Below are 17,429 nucleotides of genomic sequence, written 5' to 3'. Positions count from 1 at the left end.
ATAATGATTCAAACAAAACTTATTTTACAAGCTGAAAACTTTAGTTGAGAAAATTCTGCCTGCTTAAAATTTTTTGTTTTTGATAAGGTAATAAAAAAGTTCTCCAGTATAGAATCTTGTTTGTTTGCATGCTATCTCCCCCAGTAGATTGTGGGCTTCTTGAGGACCAGGGCTATTTCTTGTCTTTTTTATCTCCAATGACTGGCATACAGTAGAAGCTTAATAAATGCTGACTGTGTGTTGAGAGAGAATAGATTGTTCTATCAATATATAAACATTGCCATTTAGCACAACAGATTCTTTTAATACAAAGTTTGAAAGATAATCCCTCACATTTACCAAGGTTTATACAGGTCACCCCATAGCCTTGACTTGTTCTCATATTTAATCTCATCATCCTTAGTTCTTGGGTAATCTAAGCTATGTTGGCATGTTTCCTTATTAATCAGTAAAATTTCAACATATCAATCAACTAAGCACAGAGCTCCCATCTCAGACCATCAAATATTACTTATTTAATAGGTAAACCTCCTTTGCCAATAATAGTTACCCTCAGTCTCCTAAGGTTACATAAATATTAAAGTTATTGAATATTCAATGCATTAACAATAATATCAATAATGAAACAGATAAGTCTTTACAATATTTTACTGGCAATGATAAAAGCCAGCCACATCAAATCCTCATTGTAACAACAGAGGGCTTTCCTTCATTTCTGAGACTACTTGTCCCATACCATTAAGTTCACTCAGAATAACAAATCAAGTCTCTTTCACAACAATTATCGTAAATTCAAGAAAGAAAATCTTTCAACCCCTTCCTGTCCTCTCTAGCTTCTCTCCAACTAGAGCAAAACAGCCTCTTCAGTTTCCCTCAAGCCAACACTCTGAACCAGTCTGCCCCACAGATTCACTCCTGACAAAATTCTGTCTAGTGCTCCTTCACAAAATAAGTTAAAAGGGTTCTAACAGAGAAGTTTCTCCTCACTTTCTTTCTCTCTGTCCTCCCCATAATTTATTTCATAGAATCGCACAGACCAAAGTGAAACTCACACACACTCTCCCCGACTGCCCTGGGAGAAGCATCTCAGAGAAGCAACACTGAAACTTCCCCTTCTGTGCTCTCATAAAGAGACAGTGATGGTTTTCTATAGCCTTTGCAGAAGAAGGGTAGAGGAATGTTCGTCTCCAGCAGTCTAAAGCCATATTTCACTTCTATCTGCCACAGAAGGACTGAGATGTGTTTCTCAATTGTGGCTTTAAGATAGGGAATCTTACTTTTATAGGTAGTTGTAGGAGAGCAGGGGTAGTTACCTGAAGTTTTAGTATAAGGGCACTTCAAACGGCCACTAAATCCAAAGGGCTATTTTTTGCCCACAGAAATTAAGAAGAATCCATCCATTACCATCCCATTGAAACTTTAATAAGAGGCAGTAAAGTAATAGAGATTGGACCTGTGATTTCATTAGTATGGGGAACTATGATTTCATAAGTGTAAGCAACTCCTTTCAACACAGATTAGGTATTCTCCCTGCACTTAGAAACTTAAAGGACTTGCCCTGAATCATAAAGCCAGCCTGTGTCAGAGGCCAAACTCAAACTCGGGCTTCCCTGGCACTGAGACCAGCCCTCTCTTCACACTGAGCCATGCTACTTTTCAAATGACAGCTTATACAAGTAACAGCTACAACAGGAATCTGATTTATGCGGATAAAATAATTTTTAAATCATTTGCTTCCTTGACTTTTTAGGCATTTTATCTCATTTTTCTTTTAATCACAAACAACACTGAAAAAAAAAATTTGAAAGACTTAAAAACGTAGTCCAATGCAATAACCAACCATGACTGGTAAGAAGACTAATGATGATGGATGCTATCCACCTCCTGGCAGAGAGGTGATGTACTAAATGTGCAGAATGAGACATTTTTGGAGGTGGGAGAATACAGGAATTTATTTTACTTAACTATGCATATTTGTTACAAGGATTTCTCTTTTCTTTTTTCCCCAGTGGGAGTAAATTCACAAGAGAAAAAAAATGCCTGTTAACTGAAAAAAAAAATGTTTAAAAGAAAAATAAGAGAGAATAAAAACACAACCAGCCTAAAGTAGCTAGTAGAAAAATGCAAATCTGATCTAAACTCTAAGATAGCGGATTTTTTTTTTTAATCATTTCAACTAGGAAAATGCCAGTGGTCTCATTACTTGGAACAACTTAGCAGGAAAAGGCTCCTGCCTATTAATAAAAATCAGTACAATATAACCCGGCCACAGACTAGCATGTGACTACTAGAGCCCAAAATTTTCTACTTATTAAAGTTGCAGAGACACAGAAAACAGCAACTGAGAGTGGAATTTCCCTTTTGTCATAGTCCTGGTACCTGAAATCACCATATCACTATAACTTTAAGACATTAACATTTCCTTTTGAGATAGGAAGGCCCTGATGAAGGTGAACACATAAGGCCAAGGCAGTGGTTGGTTACTTCTTCAAATAAGCCTTAGTGCCTCTAAAAAAGAAACTTGCTGTTGAGGTGACACAGAAAAGCAGGCCAGTTTAGTTACTATCATGTTAAAATTTAATAAGTAATTTTTACTGACAAAACAAATTGCATAAGGCAAGTTCTTAGTTTGATATACAAGCCTCTTCTATTCTTCTTTGTATATTGAAATATTCATGCTTGTTAATTTCATAATAAGAATTTCTCCCCCAAAGAACACTAAGTGGCATAGCCCAAGACTCCCCAAACCATGTAATTTTGAGTTTTGTTATTAGGTCCATATCTTAATGAGAGACTGCTTGATGGCAAAGGCCAAGAAGCTCTAGAGAATCACTCTCCTTCTGACTCCTCAGGCCACTTTCCCTTTTCTTTGTAGCCCCAGAGTTTTAGCACAGTGCCTGATAGACAGTAAGTGCTCCATAAATGCTAGTGTACTTACTGTCTTATCATATGTATACAGGGTATGCCCAAAGTCTTAGTGCAATTTTAAGCCATTATAGCTTAATTGTTATTAATTGTCACAGTCTTTCTTTGCATCCCTCATTGACCCTAACACCTTGTACTTACTAAGCACTCAACATGTGCTGAATTGAATTATTCCCTAATCACTGGCAGAGAAATTAATTACAAACAGTTCTCACCATGAGGTGTAAGCATTTTTCTACTAGGAAGTTTTTTTTTTAAATTTATTAATTTATTTTGATTTATCAACAATCACTTCCATATGCTTTTCAGGTGAAAATTTTTCTCCCCCTTCCTCCCCCCCACCCTCCCCAAGACGGCACATAATTTGATATACGCTTTACATTTACATACCCATTAAACATATTTTCACATTAGTGAAGTTGCAAGTAAAAATCAAAACCAATAGGAGGAACCATCAGAAAGATGAAACAAAACTCAACAGAAGGTAAAAATAAGCGATAGCGATTAGACTTCCATAGTTCTTTCTTTGGATGTGGACAGCATTTTCCATCCCAAGGCCTCTGGAGATGTCTTAGATCCTCATAATGCTCAGAAGGGTTCAGTTTAACAATCTTAGTCATTGCATAACATGGCTGTTATTGTGTACAAAGTCCTCTTGGTTCTGCTCACTTCACTCACCATCAGATCATATAAGTCTTTCCAGTCTACTAGGAAGTTTTAATTTGGGATGCCATCTTCTGGTTATAAGCTCTGGCAGGAAGGATTCTTGTAGCTCTGAGCACTGATGCCTTGTGTAGGCAGCCTTGGCAAAGGAAAGACTCCAGCAAGACAAGGCTGGGGAGGAAGCTTTCAGCAGTTTAGGGTTAGGAGCTTGGGCTATGTAGGAGAACAGGGAGGAGTGGACAAGACCTTCCTCCTGATTCCCTTCAGTGAAGCAACCCCCTGAGTGTGTAAGGTTGCAGCGAAGATGGAAAAAAAAAATAGAAGCCACAGGTTACTTACACCTGCCTTCTTCTCTTGTCACTTTCTTTGTCACCTTTCATGGCCAGTCTTATGAAAAGGGTATATGTAAGCCAAGCCCTAACAGTGTATGCAGAATTCCCTCTCCAAAAACACTTCATGTTAAGACAATTCTCTTTTACTCAGGGGGTAGCAGTCTATTTGGCTCTCCACTGAATATGATTTTTTTAAAAAGCCCTTATGTTGGCACTTAAGGCCTTTTACACTCTGATTCCAACCCTTCTGGTCTCTCCAGACCAGTAGCATCTTCTCTCCCACCAAACCAAACCCTCAATATTTATTTTCTACTACATTACTTTATGCTATTTACATTCCTACCAAATTGGCTACTCCCCATCTCATCCTGTCCTCTCCCATTTGTTTATGTTTGTGTGTTGTTCAGACATTTTTCAGTCATGTCTGACTCTTCATGACACCATTTGGGGTTTTCTTAGCAAAGACACTAGAGTCATTTGCCACTTCCTTCTCCAGCTCATTTTACAGGTGAGGAAACTGAAGCAAACAGAGTTAAAGTGACTTGCCCAGGGTCCCCCAATAGTAAGTGTCTGAGGCCACATTCGAACTCAGGAAGATGAGTCTTCCTGACCCCAGGCCTGGCATCGTACCCATTCTACCACCTAGCTGCCTAGATTATATTTGTGTAGCCTGTCTCTAACATCTGCAACAGACTGAATTCTTTATTGTCCGAGGTCTAACTGACTTGCTGCCTTGTCCATGAAGTCTTGCTGACACCACGTCCCCTCAACTAGTCATGAATTCCCAATTCAATTCAACAAGCATTTTTAAGGACCTTCTACAGTATGTTCCCGGCACTGTGTTAACTTCTAGAGCTATGAAGAAAAAAAATTTTGAATAGTCCCTGCTCTTATAGCAATTTCCCAAATCATTCCTTTTCTGATCTCTTCTACTTGTCATATTCTAACTTCCATCAGTTATTTTTCCATATCAAAATTTTTCCTACTAAACTATAAACTTTTCAAGTTATTTGTCTCTTCTAGAAAAGTGCCCTACATGAGTAGGGGCTTAATATGTACAGACCAAATGACATACATCAGGACCAAAATTTCTTTGTTCATCTTATCGTTTTAACATATACCTGGAATATGAAAATTGAAGCAAACGAAATTGGAATTGAAGTGAAAACTATCTCAGGAATATATTCACTAAGAGTTTGGTAATACTATTCACTGTAATAAAAACAGAAAAAGGAGTAGAAATATCAGGAATGAGGTAAGTGGAAACAAATAGGGGCAGCCTGGAGTGATTATGTTGAGGAAATTAAGTAAGATATTTCTAAAATAAAAATATTCTGCATGGTTTTAGCTCTTAAGATTACAAACAGGCTAAGCTCAAAACTTAGAGTAAGCCAAAATATTTAAATGACAGCCTACATTCAAAACAGGATTTAAAGTTCGGTAACCTTATATCTATTGCATGAATTTTACAATACTATTTTTGGAACTTTCACTATTAACATCCTCATTATTCAAACTCACAAAGGAGCTGTGGTTTCTTTAGTTTGGGAATTCCCTCCACCAAAAGCAGAGGGCAACTCATGTAAGACTTAGCACTGGCAACTGAAGCATTAAGAAATGAAGGGACTTGCCCAGGGTCATGCAGCTAATGAGGGTCAGAGTTCGGATTTTAACCCATTTTTCTTGATTCCAAGAACAGTACTCTCCCTGTGATAACATGATAGCCAATAATCTTATTAATCACACTTTGAAAATAGTTGAAACTTATCTGTGAGAGCAGTTTAGAAAAAGCATCAGATCTGGAGTCAGAAGACTTGATTCAAATCCCAGGTTTGCCACTTACTACATATTTTGTTCAATTTCAGTCACATCCCACTGTTTGTGACCCCATTTGAGGTGTTCTTGGCAAAGATACTAGATTAGAGTGGTTTGCTATTTCCTTCCCCAGCTCATTTTCCGGATGAGGAAAACAAGATTAAATGACTTGCCCAGGGTCACACAGCTGGTAAGTATCTGAGGCTTGATTTGAATTCAGTCAAGTAGCTGCTCCCCCCACTCCATTACTTAAAATGACTGTTAATCATCTCTTGGAAATTTCTTGTCTTTTAATTGCTGAGCAGTTTAGCCATCCTGTATTGTCTTCCCTTTCCCCCCAAACTATTACCCCTCAAATCACTCTGAGGCATCAGTTTTTCATCTGTGAAAAGAGAGGACCAGATGACCCCCAAGGTCCTGCTTCTGGCTCTCTATGATCTTATAATCTAGCTTACTTCATACTTAACAAGTAAATATCCTACTAAAATGCAAAGGTAAATGCTAACATCTGGCAACATGTTTAAATAGAACTTCGCAGGCAAAGAAATATTAACATCCATCCTCCATCCAACTTCAGTATTTTCTAATCTTTACCAGCACTGTTCAAATAAATACTACACTCTGACAGTATAGACTGACTACATTTCCTTCCCAGGATGAGAGCTGTTTTCTGAAGCTGCTGAAAATGAACTGCTTAAAATTTTGAATATAACTACTCAATGTGCATACACAAAATTTTGCAAACTATTTCCATTTCAACTGTGCTGAACTGACACAAGGATTTCTTTTGGCTAAGGATATTTATTCTACGACAGCAGAGTAATCCCTCTCTGACCCACAATGGGTTCTCTTCCACACTTATCTACTTGGTCCACATTGACCTAGTGGCCCCTGTGAGATGGCTATAATAAAAAATGAAGTTTAAATGTCAACAAAAAGCTTTGGACTCCTTAGCAGAATGTGGCCCAGATTATTTTATAAAATGACTTCTCATCACTATGACGTGTTTATGTAAAATCTATGTCATGATCAACTAACCCTTAAAAAACATGACAATCCAGGATGACAAAAACTACCAAGCAATGACTTGCTTAGGATGACTAAACTAGTAATTAAGAGGCAAAGAAAAATTTCTAAAGATGATTAATAGTCATTTTAAAAAGATTTCCTGGAGCTATAGCTAAAGACCCATATCTAAAGGCTGAAAATCTTAAGTCTACTACAATGTATTTAATTAGGCACAAAGTCAAACTAGTACAACCTCTTATCTGAAATCATTAAATTGTAGGCTCCTTAAGGTCAAGAGCTGTTTTTGTTTTTATTTGTATTTATAGCCTCAACACTTAGCATAGTGCCTAGAACACAGCACACAGGTGCTTAATGTATGTTTGTTGATTGACTGACTGATCTGAAATGGATGCTGCCTATACTGTCTGTCCAAGGGCAAAAGTTCAACTTCAAACTACTCTATAATCATCCTTGTCCTTAAAAAGTACCCAACACAGATTCACTTGATTGTTAATTCAACATGAAATGCCCTCATCCTTCTTGCACTATATAAATCTAGGACAAATCCATCACAACAAATATCACTGTAACAAAAAAAATTCACTAGAGTGAAAGCATTTCCAAATCAGTGGCTCAGAATAATACTTGGTTGGAAACACTGAAATGAAAAGAAAGAGATGTTAACTGACCTGCAGCATGCTCTACCAATTCAAATAATAGAACAGGTTCTAAGTTCCTAGAAGGAGCTACACTGTACCCTTTTTATGTTCCACTCAGAAGGACTGGGTGCCATCATAAGGGAATTTAATTCATTTCAGCAAGAATTTATTAAGTGTCTACTATATCCAATGTACCATTATCAGTTACCCACTTGAATATACTGCTCTAACCTCTTTCAAGCCATTTGACAGCTTATGCCAAGAGACTGAATTTTGAGAAACATGCTGAATTTACTTGCCAAATTTCAACACCTAAGTTTTTTCCATTTCTATCCAGGGCAAGATTAATAGAAACAAAAACTGGTATGCCTTCTTTATTATTCACAACCATTCTAGGACAGTTTGGGCTGTTCATGCCACACCAGAGACAGCTTCACTTTCGTTTGTTTTTAGTGCCTCGAAAAAAGTGCCTGACACACAGTAAACACTTAATGAATGCTTTCTGGTTGACTGATAGTGAAATATTCTACTATATGATCATAAACCTAGAGTTGGAAGGGACTTCAGGGGCCACTGAGTCTGACCTCCTCATTTTACAGATGAAGAAACTGAAGCCTTACAGAAATTAGGCTATTGTCCAAGGTCACAGACTTGAACCCAGGTAAAAATTATAGGAATAAGGATCCTAAAGCAACTGTTTAATCTTGTTTATCTGAATTGAGGATTTATAAAAGGGGGCTACAGTTATAAGAATTTTCCAAAAAAAAATTTTATTCTGTGACAGCAGAGTCATATATTCCCCTTTTCCACTATACCAAGAATCTTAATCCATCTTTAATCCTAGCTAAACTGAAAGTTGCAGGCTTTAAAATAAGACAATCTTGTGTCCCAATGGTGACTAATATTTCTAAATTAAAGATTTCAGCAGAGTATTGGAGGAGGTGGGATATGCAAATGACAGACTTTGAAAAAGTCTCTTCAAAGGCTAAAACAACATATCTAAAATGCTTGCATTTGAAAAAGTAGGCCATTGAGCTAAACAACCATAAGGTCACAATTTCTATAATGTCACTCATCTTAGCTGCCAAAATCTTTTTATTCGTGATTATTCCACCATTCTCTACTATCTAATCTACCTAATAACTTTTAGCTTCCCTTTATCTATTTGCATCTGTCAACTCCTTAGAAAATGCTTGATACTTAATCATAGAATCATCTTTTTTTTTTTAAGCTAGAAATGTCTTCAGTCTAGTCCAATCCTCTGAGTTCCAAAAATGAACTGAGGAACAAAGATTTATGAGGGGGAAAAAATCATCTTTATGCCTATGATAAAATGAGCTACAAAAATATAAAATGCTCTAAGGAATGATAATTGATGTGCATGTTATTGGAAAAGTTAACAGGTCAAGCATGAAAAAAGTAATTAAGCTGAATTAATTGGGAGCTGGGGGAGTGGATACAATAACACGGCATATTACAATGATAACTAATTAGTCATCTATAGTACAGAGCTTAGCTGGGAAAGGTCAAAGAACAAGCAAGGAGATAGAACTAATAATATAGTAAGAACAACAAGTGTGACATCAAGATCAGGATCTTTTCAGTTAAAACTACTGGTGCCTCAGGGGCAAAAAAAAAAGTTATGTTTCACCTGTAAGCTGGCTACTTAGTGATGGATTATAAATGCATGATCAAAGGCAATAAGAAACATCATGGGATATTTGATCATCTCATATCACAGTGCTCATGACAAACATCTGCGAAGTGCCCAAGGTAAAAATAACTTCTACAGTTTACGAACAATATCTGCTGCACAGAAAGGCATAAGAAAAAAGTCAACACAGGACTCCTGACTAAATCACCACATATTTGGATACTCAGTTGCTTCAATGCAAAGATGGGCAAAAAATATGTTTAAGATTATTGTTCAGGAACAATCTCCATGCCTGAAATTATTTCCTACTGTTGTGAGGGTCATTGTCAAGCCAGCTGTCTACACAGAGTAAGACCACTGACCTGTTCAGAGCAAAGCTAAGAGTTCGTACATGAAAAGAAGAAAGAATAAGGAAAAACAAAAAGATATGGCAAGTAATTAAAACAACCTATTTAAACAAACTGATGACACCACAAGATTAGGTGGAGGAATGGACTGAACACCAATTATTATTTTTCCCATAGAAGTTTAACTATAATGAAGAGATCAAAATAACCTAGAAACCAGCCTGACTAGCAAGCATTTTTTCTCTTTGCCAAATGTAGAAGAAACAGGGCAGCCAGGAGCAACACTGATTCAGAATATGTATAAATTCAATTGTAAAATTTTACAGCAAAGGACAATGCTGCTTACTTTGCCTTGAATCAGTTCATGTATATCTTTCTTGCTTCTCTGTGTATGCATCATATTCATCATTTCTCACAGCAAAGAAATACTCCCTCACATTCATGTACCACAACTAGTTTAGGCACTTCCCAATCAATGAGCATCTACTTTGTTTTCAGTTCTTCATTACCACAAAAAGTGCTACTAGGAATATTTTTGGTGTCTATGGAGACTTTTTTTATTAAAAAAAATCAAAGATCTCTTGGGTTATATATCTGGTAACAGAATCTCTCTTGGTCAAAACGTATGGACATTTTAATCATTTTATTTGCATAATTCTAAAATGCACACACATTTGTATATATAATATACAATTACCTTGCAAGTACCCTGTAAATTTTTGTACCCATATTAAACATGCATATTACAGATGTACATGTGTGTACACATATGTTATACATATATATCATATTGTACATGTATGTGTATACATAAATGTATGTGCACTATGTATGCCAGTAATTTAATAATATATTAAATAATAATTAACAATTACATATTACTTTAAAGTTTACAAAGCACTTTCCCTGTTAAGTATTTTGTTAAAATTAATTCATGAAGCAGATGTTATTATTATCCACATTATAAGGCAAGGAAACTGAAGGTGAAAAGCTAATAATTGAGGAATAATTTAAACTCAAGTCTTTCTGACTTCAAGTTCATAATTCTGTCACTATATATTTTTGTAGCTTTCAATATTTTTCAAAACACCTTCATATCCACTGTCTCAATTGACCCTTATGGCAATTTTTGAATTGGATAGGGTAAATATTTTTATAACAGTTTGCAGATGACTTACTGGTCCAAGGTCCAGCAAAGTAATTTGTTCATCGTTCCATATAGCAGAAATATAGCAGAGAGCACAACATAAAACCCATAAATGTATTTGTTCCTTTTTAAATTGATTACCATGTGAATATGTTAATAAGATTTTTTTAAAACACGAAGTACACTGACATGTTAAAGATGAGCTCACAAATAATACTGCAATGCCTGTCTCACCTGTATTCACATCTAACCCACAAAAGAGAGAAAATATTCAGAGGGTACTTTATGTAATATTTTGGCAGGCAATGTTCAGTGCTATAAAGTAATTTCCAAAAGAGTAAATAAACAAGGGCTTGTCTTAGTGGTTGGATCCTCATGCACCAGTAGTCCTTCATAGTAATGGGTCAATTACAATTAAAATACTTGGGATGGGAAACAATATTCTACTTGCAGCTAAAACTTAGGACAAACAGAAATAAACAAAAAAAAATTCCCTCTCAAATAGCCACAAAAGTTGAATTTTTTTAAAAAACATCACTTATTTGGGCTTGGTTCTTCTTTTTGTCATCCTGGATTAAGCCCACTTGGGCCTTAAAAAAATCAGAAATTCAACTTAGTATTCCACACTCAGGTTTATTTGTTTCCTTCTACATTGTATAAACAAAATGATTTGCTATTCAGACATTCTGGTGTTGGGGCAATTCATTTTGTGAAATGCTTCTTTTCTTCTTATTGAGAAAGGAAAAGGAAAGAAGAAACCGTTTCCCTGGTAACTTGAACTTGGCTATATTTTACTATAACTTTAAAATACCTTTACATATAAGGAAGTGCAGTTTCTAGTGGGTAGGAAGGTGGACACAGAAGGCTCCTTAAATTCAAAAATATACACCTCCCACCCTCAGTTCCCCCAAATGACCTACCTGGGCCCTAACTAAACTTCTCTTGCTACACTGTACTTGATCTGCTAACTTAGTGTGCAAGTAACAGATTCTCAACAGACAATCCCCTGTATGGGGAGTCTCCTGAAAGAAAAAAGGGCATTTTTCAATCTTGATCACTCTTCAAACAGGATGTTTCTCTAGTTTTTGTTGCCTCTTGCATGCACATAATAAGACTTAACCTCCTTGATCTGTTCCCTGCGACTTGTTTCCTCCTTCTTTATTAATCATAACGACTCCCAAAAAGTTTAAGGGTTTTGTTAACTGAGGGGAAGAGAAAGACAATTTAGCACAGATAACATATTTATTCACCTATTTCCCTTGCCCCTCAATTTTATGGAAGAAATCTTCTACTTTTCCCTTCCATGATAGTGCCTAGGAAGGAAGCTTTGGTTACTATTATCAGGCAAAAGCCAAGTTTCTAAAGGCTTGGTCAGGAAAAGTTGAAAATGAATTAATCTCCCTGTTTGCAAAATATAAAAATAATACTGGAAGAGTGAACTTAAGATTTGGGTCAAGTCTTCAGAACAGAGGAGAGGAGGGGGGAAATGGGCTATAAATACTCCATTGCATTTGCTAGATTAGCCTATCAAAAGCAATTCACTGACACCATCTCCCTATTCTTCTCTTCAATAAAATGTCTGCCGACAGTGGTTTTCTGTTAATATCTATGTATAGATCACTGAGGTACTGTAACTTGAACAATTAGACACTTAATAAATATTTTCTAATGACAAAAAAAATCAAGAGAAAAGAATTTAATCCCAGAGTTACTTCTTTCTTTCATATTTGCTTCCTTTAATTCCCCACTATCTCTCCTTCCTTCAAGTTTTACTTAAAGGTATAAGGTCTGAGAACCAAAATCTAGATTTCTCTATAGTTTTGATATGTTGAATAAAAGTCTAATAATGCTCAATGCACGTGCCCAGATTATTGCTACTGTCTAGCATGTCACCTCCATCTTGTCCAAACAGGATGAAATGGGGTAGGGGGTTTGAGTGTATGATCCCACTTCCATCCTGCCAGCCAAAATGTTGGAGTAAGCCGGCAACCAAAATTTTCATGCCTTGTTTAAAAGGCTCTTAAATGTTGTGTGTCTGCACATCTGTGCTCCTTGCCTCTTCTCTTGTGGGATGATTTCTCTTCCAAGGTAGAAGCCATCCCTTTCCATATGTTGTTTACAATGCAAATATAAAAGTTTTCCTGTTGCCAATGACATCCACCTCTTAATCAGTTTAAAAAGTAACAGTGGCAGAGATAGAATTTGTTCATAATACTTTTCAAATAAAAAAAAAGCTTGACCGGATAATTTGGGGTGACACCAAATTCCTAAGTTTGTACCACACAGTGAGGCCCCTTTTCTGCCTGAGCCTATGCCTGCCAATCATGAATATATCTCCTAAGTGGGACCACACTGTATAGTAAACAACTGGACTCTGTATTTTTCATTCTCTTAAAAAAAATTACTGTTTCAGTCACAGTGTATAAGATATTTTCTCCTAGAAATGAACAGCACACTTTCAAGTGATCCCTTAGTTTTGGTAGACTATCAACTGAAAACTCAGTATTGATTATTCACCATACTGAGTGTCTAAAATATATTAAAAAGATCTCTGCATACAATGTGGTGCTATATAATGAGAAATTTTTATACAGCATAAAATGCCAGAGTACCAATACCTTATTTTATTACACTTGAATTCACTCTACCAGTGAAATTTAATAGTAGCAGATTGCTAAAACAACATTAGGGTTGGTTTTGTTTTGTTTTGCTTTTTCACATTTCCCACTACAAGATAAATCTGTAGAATAGCTGGATAGATGGACCTATTTCATCTAACATGTCATCAACCTATATCTAACTCTGAAAGTTGTGTTTGGTTATTTTTTCCCTATTTGTCTCATAGTGAGTTATTGTCTCATAGGCTTTAAAAAAAAAAAACAACCACCACACCAAAACTTCCTTTACCAAGTAGACAGATTTACTATGAGCTACCAGGCTAAGGTGTACTTAGTACTGGAGCAGCTAGGAAGGAGTGTTGGCTTTGGAGTCAATTAGACCTAAGTCCACATCTTCTCTTGGACACTTACTAGCTAGATGACCTTGGCAAATCACAAGACCTTTCTTAACTTCAGCTTCCTCATCAGTAAAATGAGGATAATAATAGCATTTACTTCATGGGCCTGAGGTGAGGATTAAATGAGATAACTTATGTAAATCACTCTGCACACCTTAAAGTGCTGGGTAAGTGCTGGCTCTTGCTTCCTCCAGGAAAAAGAGAAAAGGATTCTAAGTTGTAAGCAGTTATGATGATGGGCATTTAGTCCATGTTTATTTCTCCACAGATGGATCCATAGTAGGAAACTCCCAGTGCGGAAGCTCCCTCAACTAATGCAGATCAGCAACTCATCTGTACCTTAAGGACCAAAGAGTCATCTGGCAGCACTGAATGAAATCACGAGGAAAAAAAAACAAAAACAAAAACCCAACTATACAGTCTGCATGGGAAGGAAGGACAGCCCCCCTAAGAAAAAAGGCAACTTTTTTTTGGTGTTTCAAAACAACTTGTTTATAATCCTTATTGCCTACCCAATTTGTTGTTTTTCCAACTATCTAAATAACAAGTAACCATATCATTCAGACTGTCAGAATCAAAAATGAGCAGAAAATTAAAAGGGATTATAAGTTCATAGGCATCCCAAAGGTGCTACTGGAATGCTTACTCTCTGACCCCACAATGAGTTTTTACCATTGTATTTATAAGTATTAGGCATGAAAATCAAAAGATATACCCCGGCAGTTCAGAGTATTATCAGATTTTTAAAAACAGCCTTACACACAAAATATTGAAGGCATCTGGATTCAGTTTACGGTTGTTGTGGAGTTAAGAAAAAATAACATACAATTTTTTTTCCATATATAAAATGTGAATTCAAAAGGACATGATTTCATCCTGACTATGAATGGCTATTTCACCTGATCAGTGGTATGAAAAGGAGATGGCAACTGGAAAGGTAAATTATTTGTAAGGTGAGAACGAGGAAAAGGAAACTATCAGACTCTATTTAGAATCACTCTAGTAGTTTATAGGAAGTCAGCCAGAGTTAGAAATTTTAGGGAGGTGTTTTTAATCTTGACATTCTGGCTCAGTCTCACCCAGGGACAGCCACTTGAGTCTTGTCAATCTCATTATCCTTACTTATCTATAACATGAGGATAGCAATGCCAACCCATCCATTAGGTACTTGGAAGAGTAAGCTCTTAATCACAAACCTGGCAAGCATAACATACAAACAACAAACCTAGGCTACAGCCAACATTTATTTTAGAAAAAACTTCAGAATTGCTAACCACTGGAAGTATTTAAACAACTCCATGTGTGTGCTCTAATGTGGGATTGAGATGGGGTTTCCAAGGGTAGAGTTAAAGCTAGCCACTCTGGAGGATGAACAGAACCACTGGGGGTGAGAAAGAGTGATTGCTTACCTTGGATACTTGTCGAAGCCACCTTAAGTACTCAGTAAAAGTATCAAAACAAATGTAATAGGTCTGGCTTTGAGGTCCAGAGGAACTGAAGGCTAAACAGTGCTGGTGCTTCTTTACTTCTTCAACCTAGGGGGAAAAAAGGCAGACTAGGAATAAAGGTACGACCCACAGATGGAACCAGTACTCAACAAGGAACCTAATAAGTAGAGAATGTAAAGGATGGCCGCGATCCCCTCTGTGAAGGATTTTGGAAGGACATGCGCGAGAGTCTCCTAGCATGAGAAGGCACAGGTGGAATGAAGCAATCAGTGATCCATCTTAAAAAACAAAAAAATTTTTACAAATAATGTTTGTTAAATTGAATGAAAGTTCCTTAAGAGATTTCCATTTCTCCTATCCTTGTAAACTACTCAGGTTTGCAAAAAAATTTGCATTTGAAGGAGACAGGTTATTTTCCATGGAGTTTCCCTACCTTTGGTGAAATGTTCTTCCTCTTTTTTCTGCATGGAACACTGGCTTCCCGTCTTTCCCCTCTACACACTAGATATTGGGATTCTCACTTCCTCTTAGAGGGATTTTTTAAAACAATGCTACACTAATACTATTTTTTTTTACTGTATACATACCAAGAAGCCTCCAAACATTTTAAATAAATTAAATAAATGGTAGAAATAAACTTAAGGTCATCCTAAATTTATACAAAGGGCAGCTAGGTGATGCAGTGGAGAGCGTGCTAGACCTGGACTCAGGAAGACCTGAGCTCAAAATCTGGCCTCAGACACTTATGAGCTGTGTGATCCTGGGCAAGTCACTTAATCCTGTTTCTCTCAGGCTCCTTATGTGTAAAAAGAGCTGGAGAAGAAAAGGGCAAATCACTCCAGTATTTTTGCCAAGAAAACCCCAAATGGAATCACAAAGAGTTGAACACGACTGAAAACAAACAAAATTTTTACAAAATCATGAACTCAGAAAAACTATGTCATCTAGAATATAAAAATATAATAGGTTTCCATTTGGGCACTTGTTAGAAAAAGAGAAAAAAGTAACAAACGTTTCAAAAAGTCAAATATCTATGTATGTCTTAAGGGAGAAATTGAGAATGCTCTAAGGAAAAATGAATTTACACTGAATAAATGTTTATCACCTTAAAATACATTTATTGTCAATAAGTTTACCTAAAAGTGAGTTTTATTAAGACTCACCAAGTACCTTTCAGTGGTCAAGGGAGACAAATGATGCACATCTGACCAGGGAGAATGCCAAACTCACAATATTGCCTCCTAGTGAATACAGATGGCTTGACAGAAGAGTAAGCTATCCCAAACCATGTTTTTTGGGGGTCTTATTTTATATGGGAGGAGGCAGAGCCACATCCTCTCATTTTAGGCTTTAATCCAAAGTAGAGTTAAAAGGGAAATGGAAAACCACTTTAGAAAAACTACACTGCAAAAAGTGAAGTGTACCCCCCCACACCTCCTCCACAACTCAGATAACTGGCTTTTAAAAGACCAAGATTTAATCACTTTCAAAGCTTACCTAGAATAGGTCTTACAAGGTCTGCCTGAGAGAAAAAGGAAGTTATTAACTCCCAGTTCATTCAATTATGGAAGACTACACAATAGTAAGCCCTAGCATAAACCAGGACTGAGAACTTACATCTCTCCAATGAAGTCAATGCAAACCCTAATCGTGTTCTAGGCTGGCATCTAACTTTACGGAGAAGAATTGACTTTTTTTTTCAACCTGGCAGGATGTCAAGCACAGAATTTAAATTTTTGTTAGGGAGTTGTATTTCTACTAATACTGATAGTTAGGTTCACAAAAATCTATCTAAAGAGCAAGTGGCCTGATTCCTAGATTAGTACCACTCAAAAAACCTTACATACATGATTGTAAATTGAGGCATGATAGGGAGAGTGGAAAGTAGGATGGTAGTTTCAAGACTAAGGATACAAACAGGCCTAAAGTGGTCTAAGAAAAAAAAATCTACTTTTGAAGCAAAGTATGAACTTGGTTAGGATCAGGATCTCTAAGAACCAAGGTTAAAAAAATGCTCTTTACACATAGCAACTCCCGGAAAAAAATAGTCCCAATTATGTCAAGTATTCAAATAAGGAAGGAATATTTTAGACAGTGTAAAATGAGGAAGAATGACTTTTTTAAAAATCTGCTCTTGATGCAGAAAAGAGGCAAAAGAGCCTCTACATGCATCCTATTCCTTCTAAATCAAAATGTCTAGGGATAAGATATTTGCCAACTGAAAAACGATTACTTTCAGTAACACTTGATCTCCTTATTTTCCTTCCTCCCAGCTTCCCCTACACACATATAAAAGAGAAAGTGCCAAATGAAATCTCTTGCTCAATGCCTTTCCCACTCCACTATAAACAATCCATTTTAACCTCTTAACCTGCCCATCAGCACATAGTCAAATGACTTTAACTCTCACATCAT

The 17,429-nt window shown here is 36.5% G+C and overlaps 1 protein-coding gene across 1 annotated transcript in view; it reads right to left on the bottom strand.

Moving 5' to 3' along the window:
- The window catches only part of PHLPP1 (PH domain and leucine rich repeat protein phosphatase 1), a 278,290-nt gene that overhangs the window by 121,277 nt on the left and 139,584 nt on the right, over window positions 1-17,429 (bottom strand). The window contains 1 exon segment of the mRNA XM_020995722.2: window positions 14,976-15,101. Within this exon segment, the coding sequence (XP_020851381.1) occupies window positions 14,976-15,101 (126 nt within the window).

Source organism: Phascolarctos cinereus, unplaced genomic scaffold (assembly GCF_003287225.1).
Source record: "Phascolarctos cinereus isolate Bilbo 61053 unplaced genomic scaffold, phaCin_HiC Scaffold_4;HRSCAF=312, whole genome shotgun sequence".
NCBI lineage: Eukaryota > Metazoa > Chordata > Mammalia > Diprotodontia > Phascolarctidae > Phascolarctos > Phascolarctos cinereus.
The sequence above is the reverse complement of the archived record's forward strand: the minus strand, read 5'-3'. Positions and strand labels throughout refer to the sequence as shown.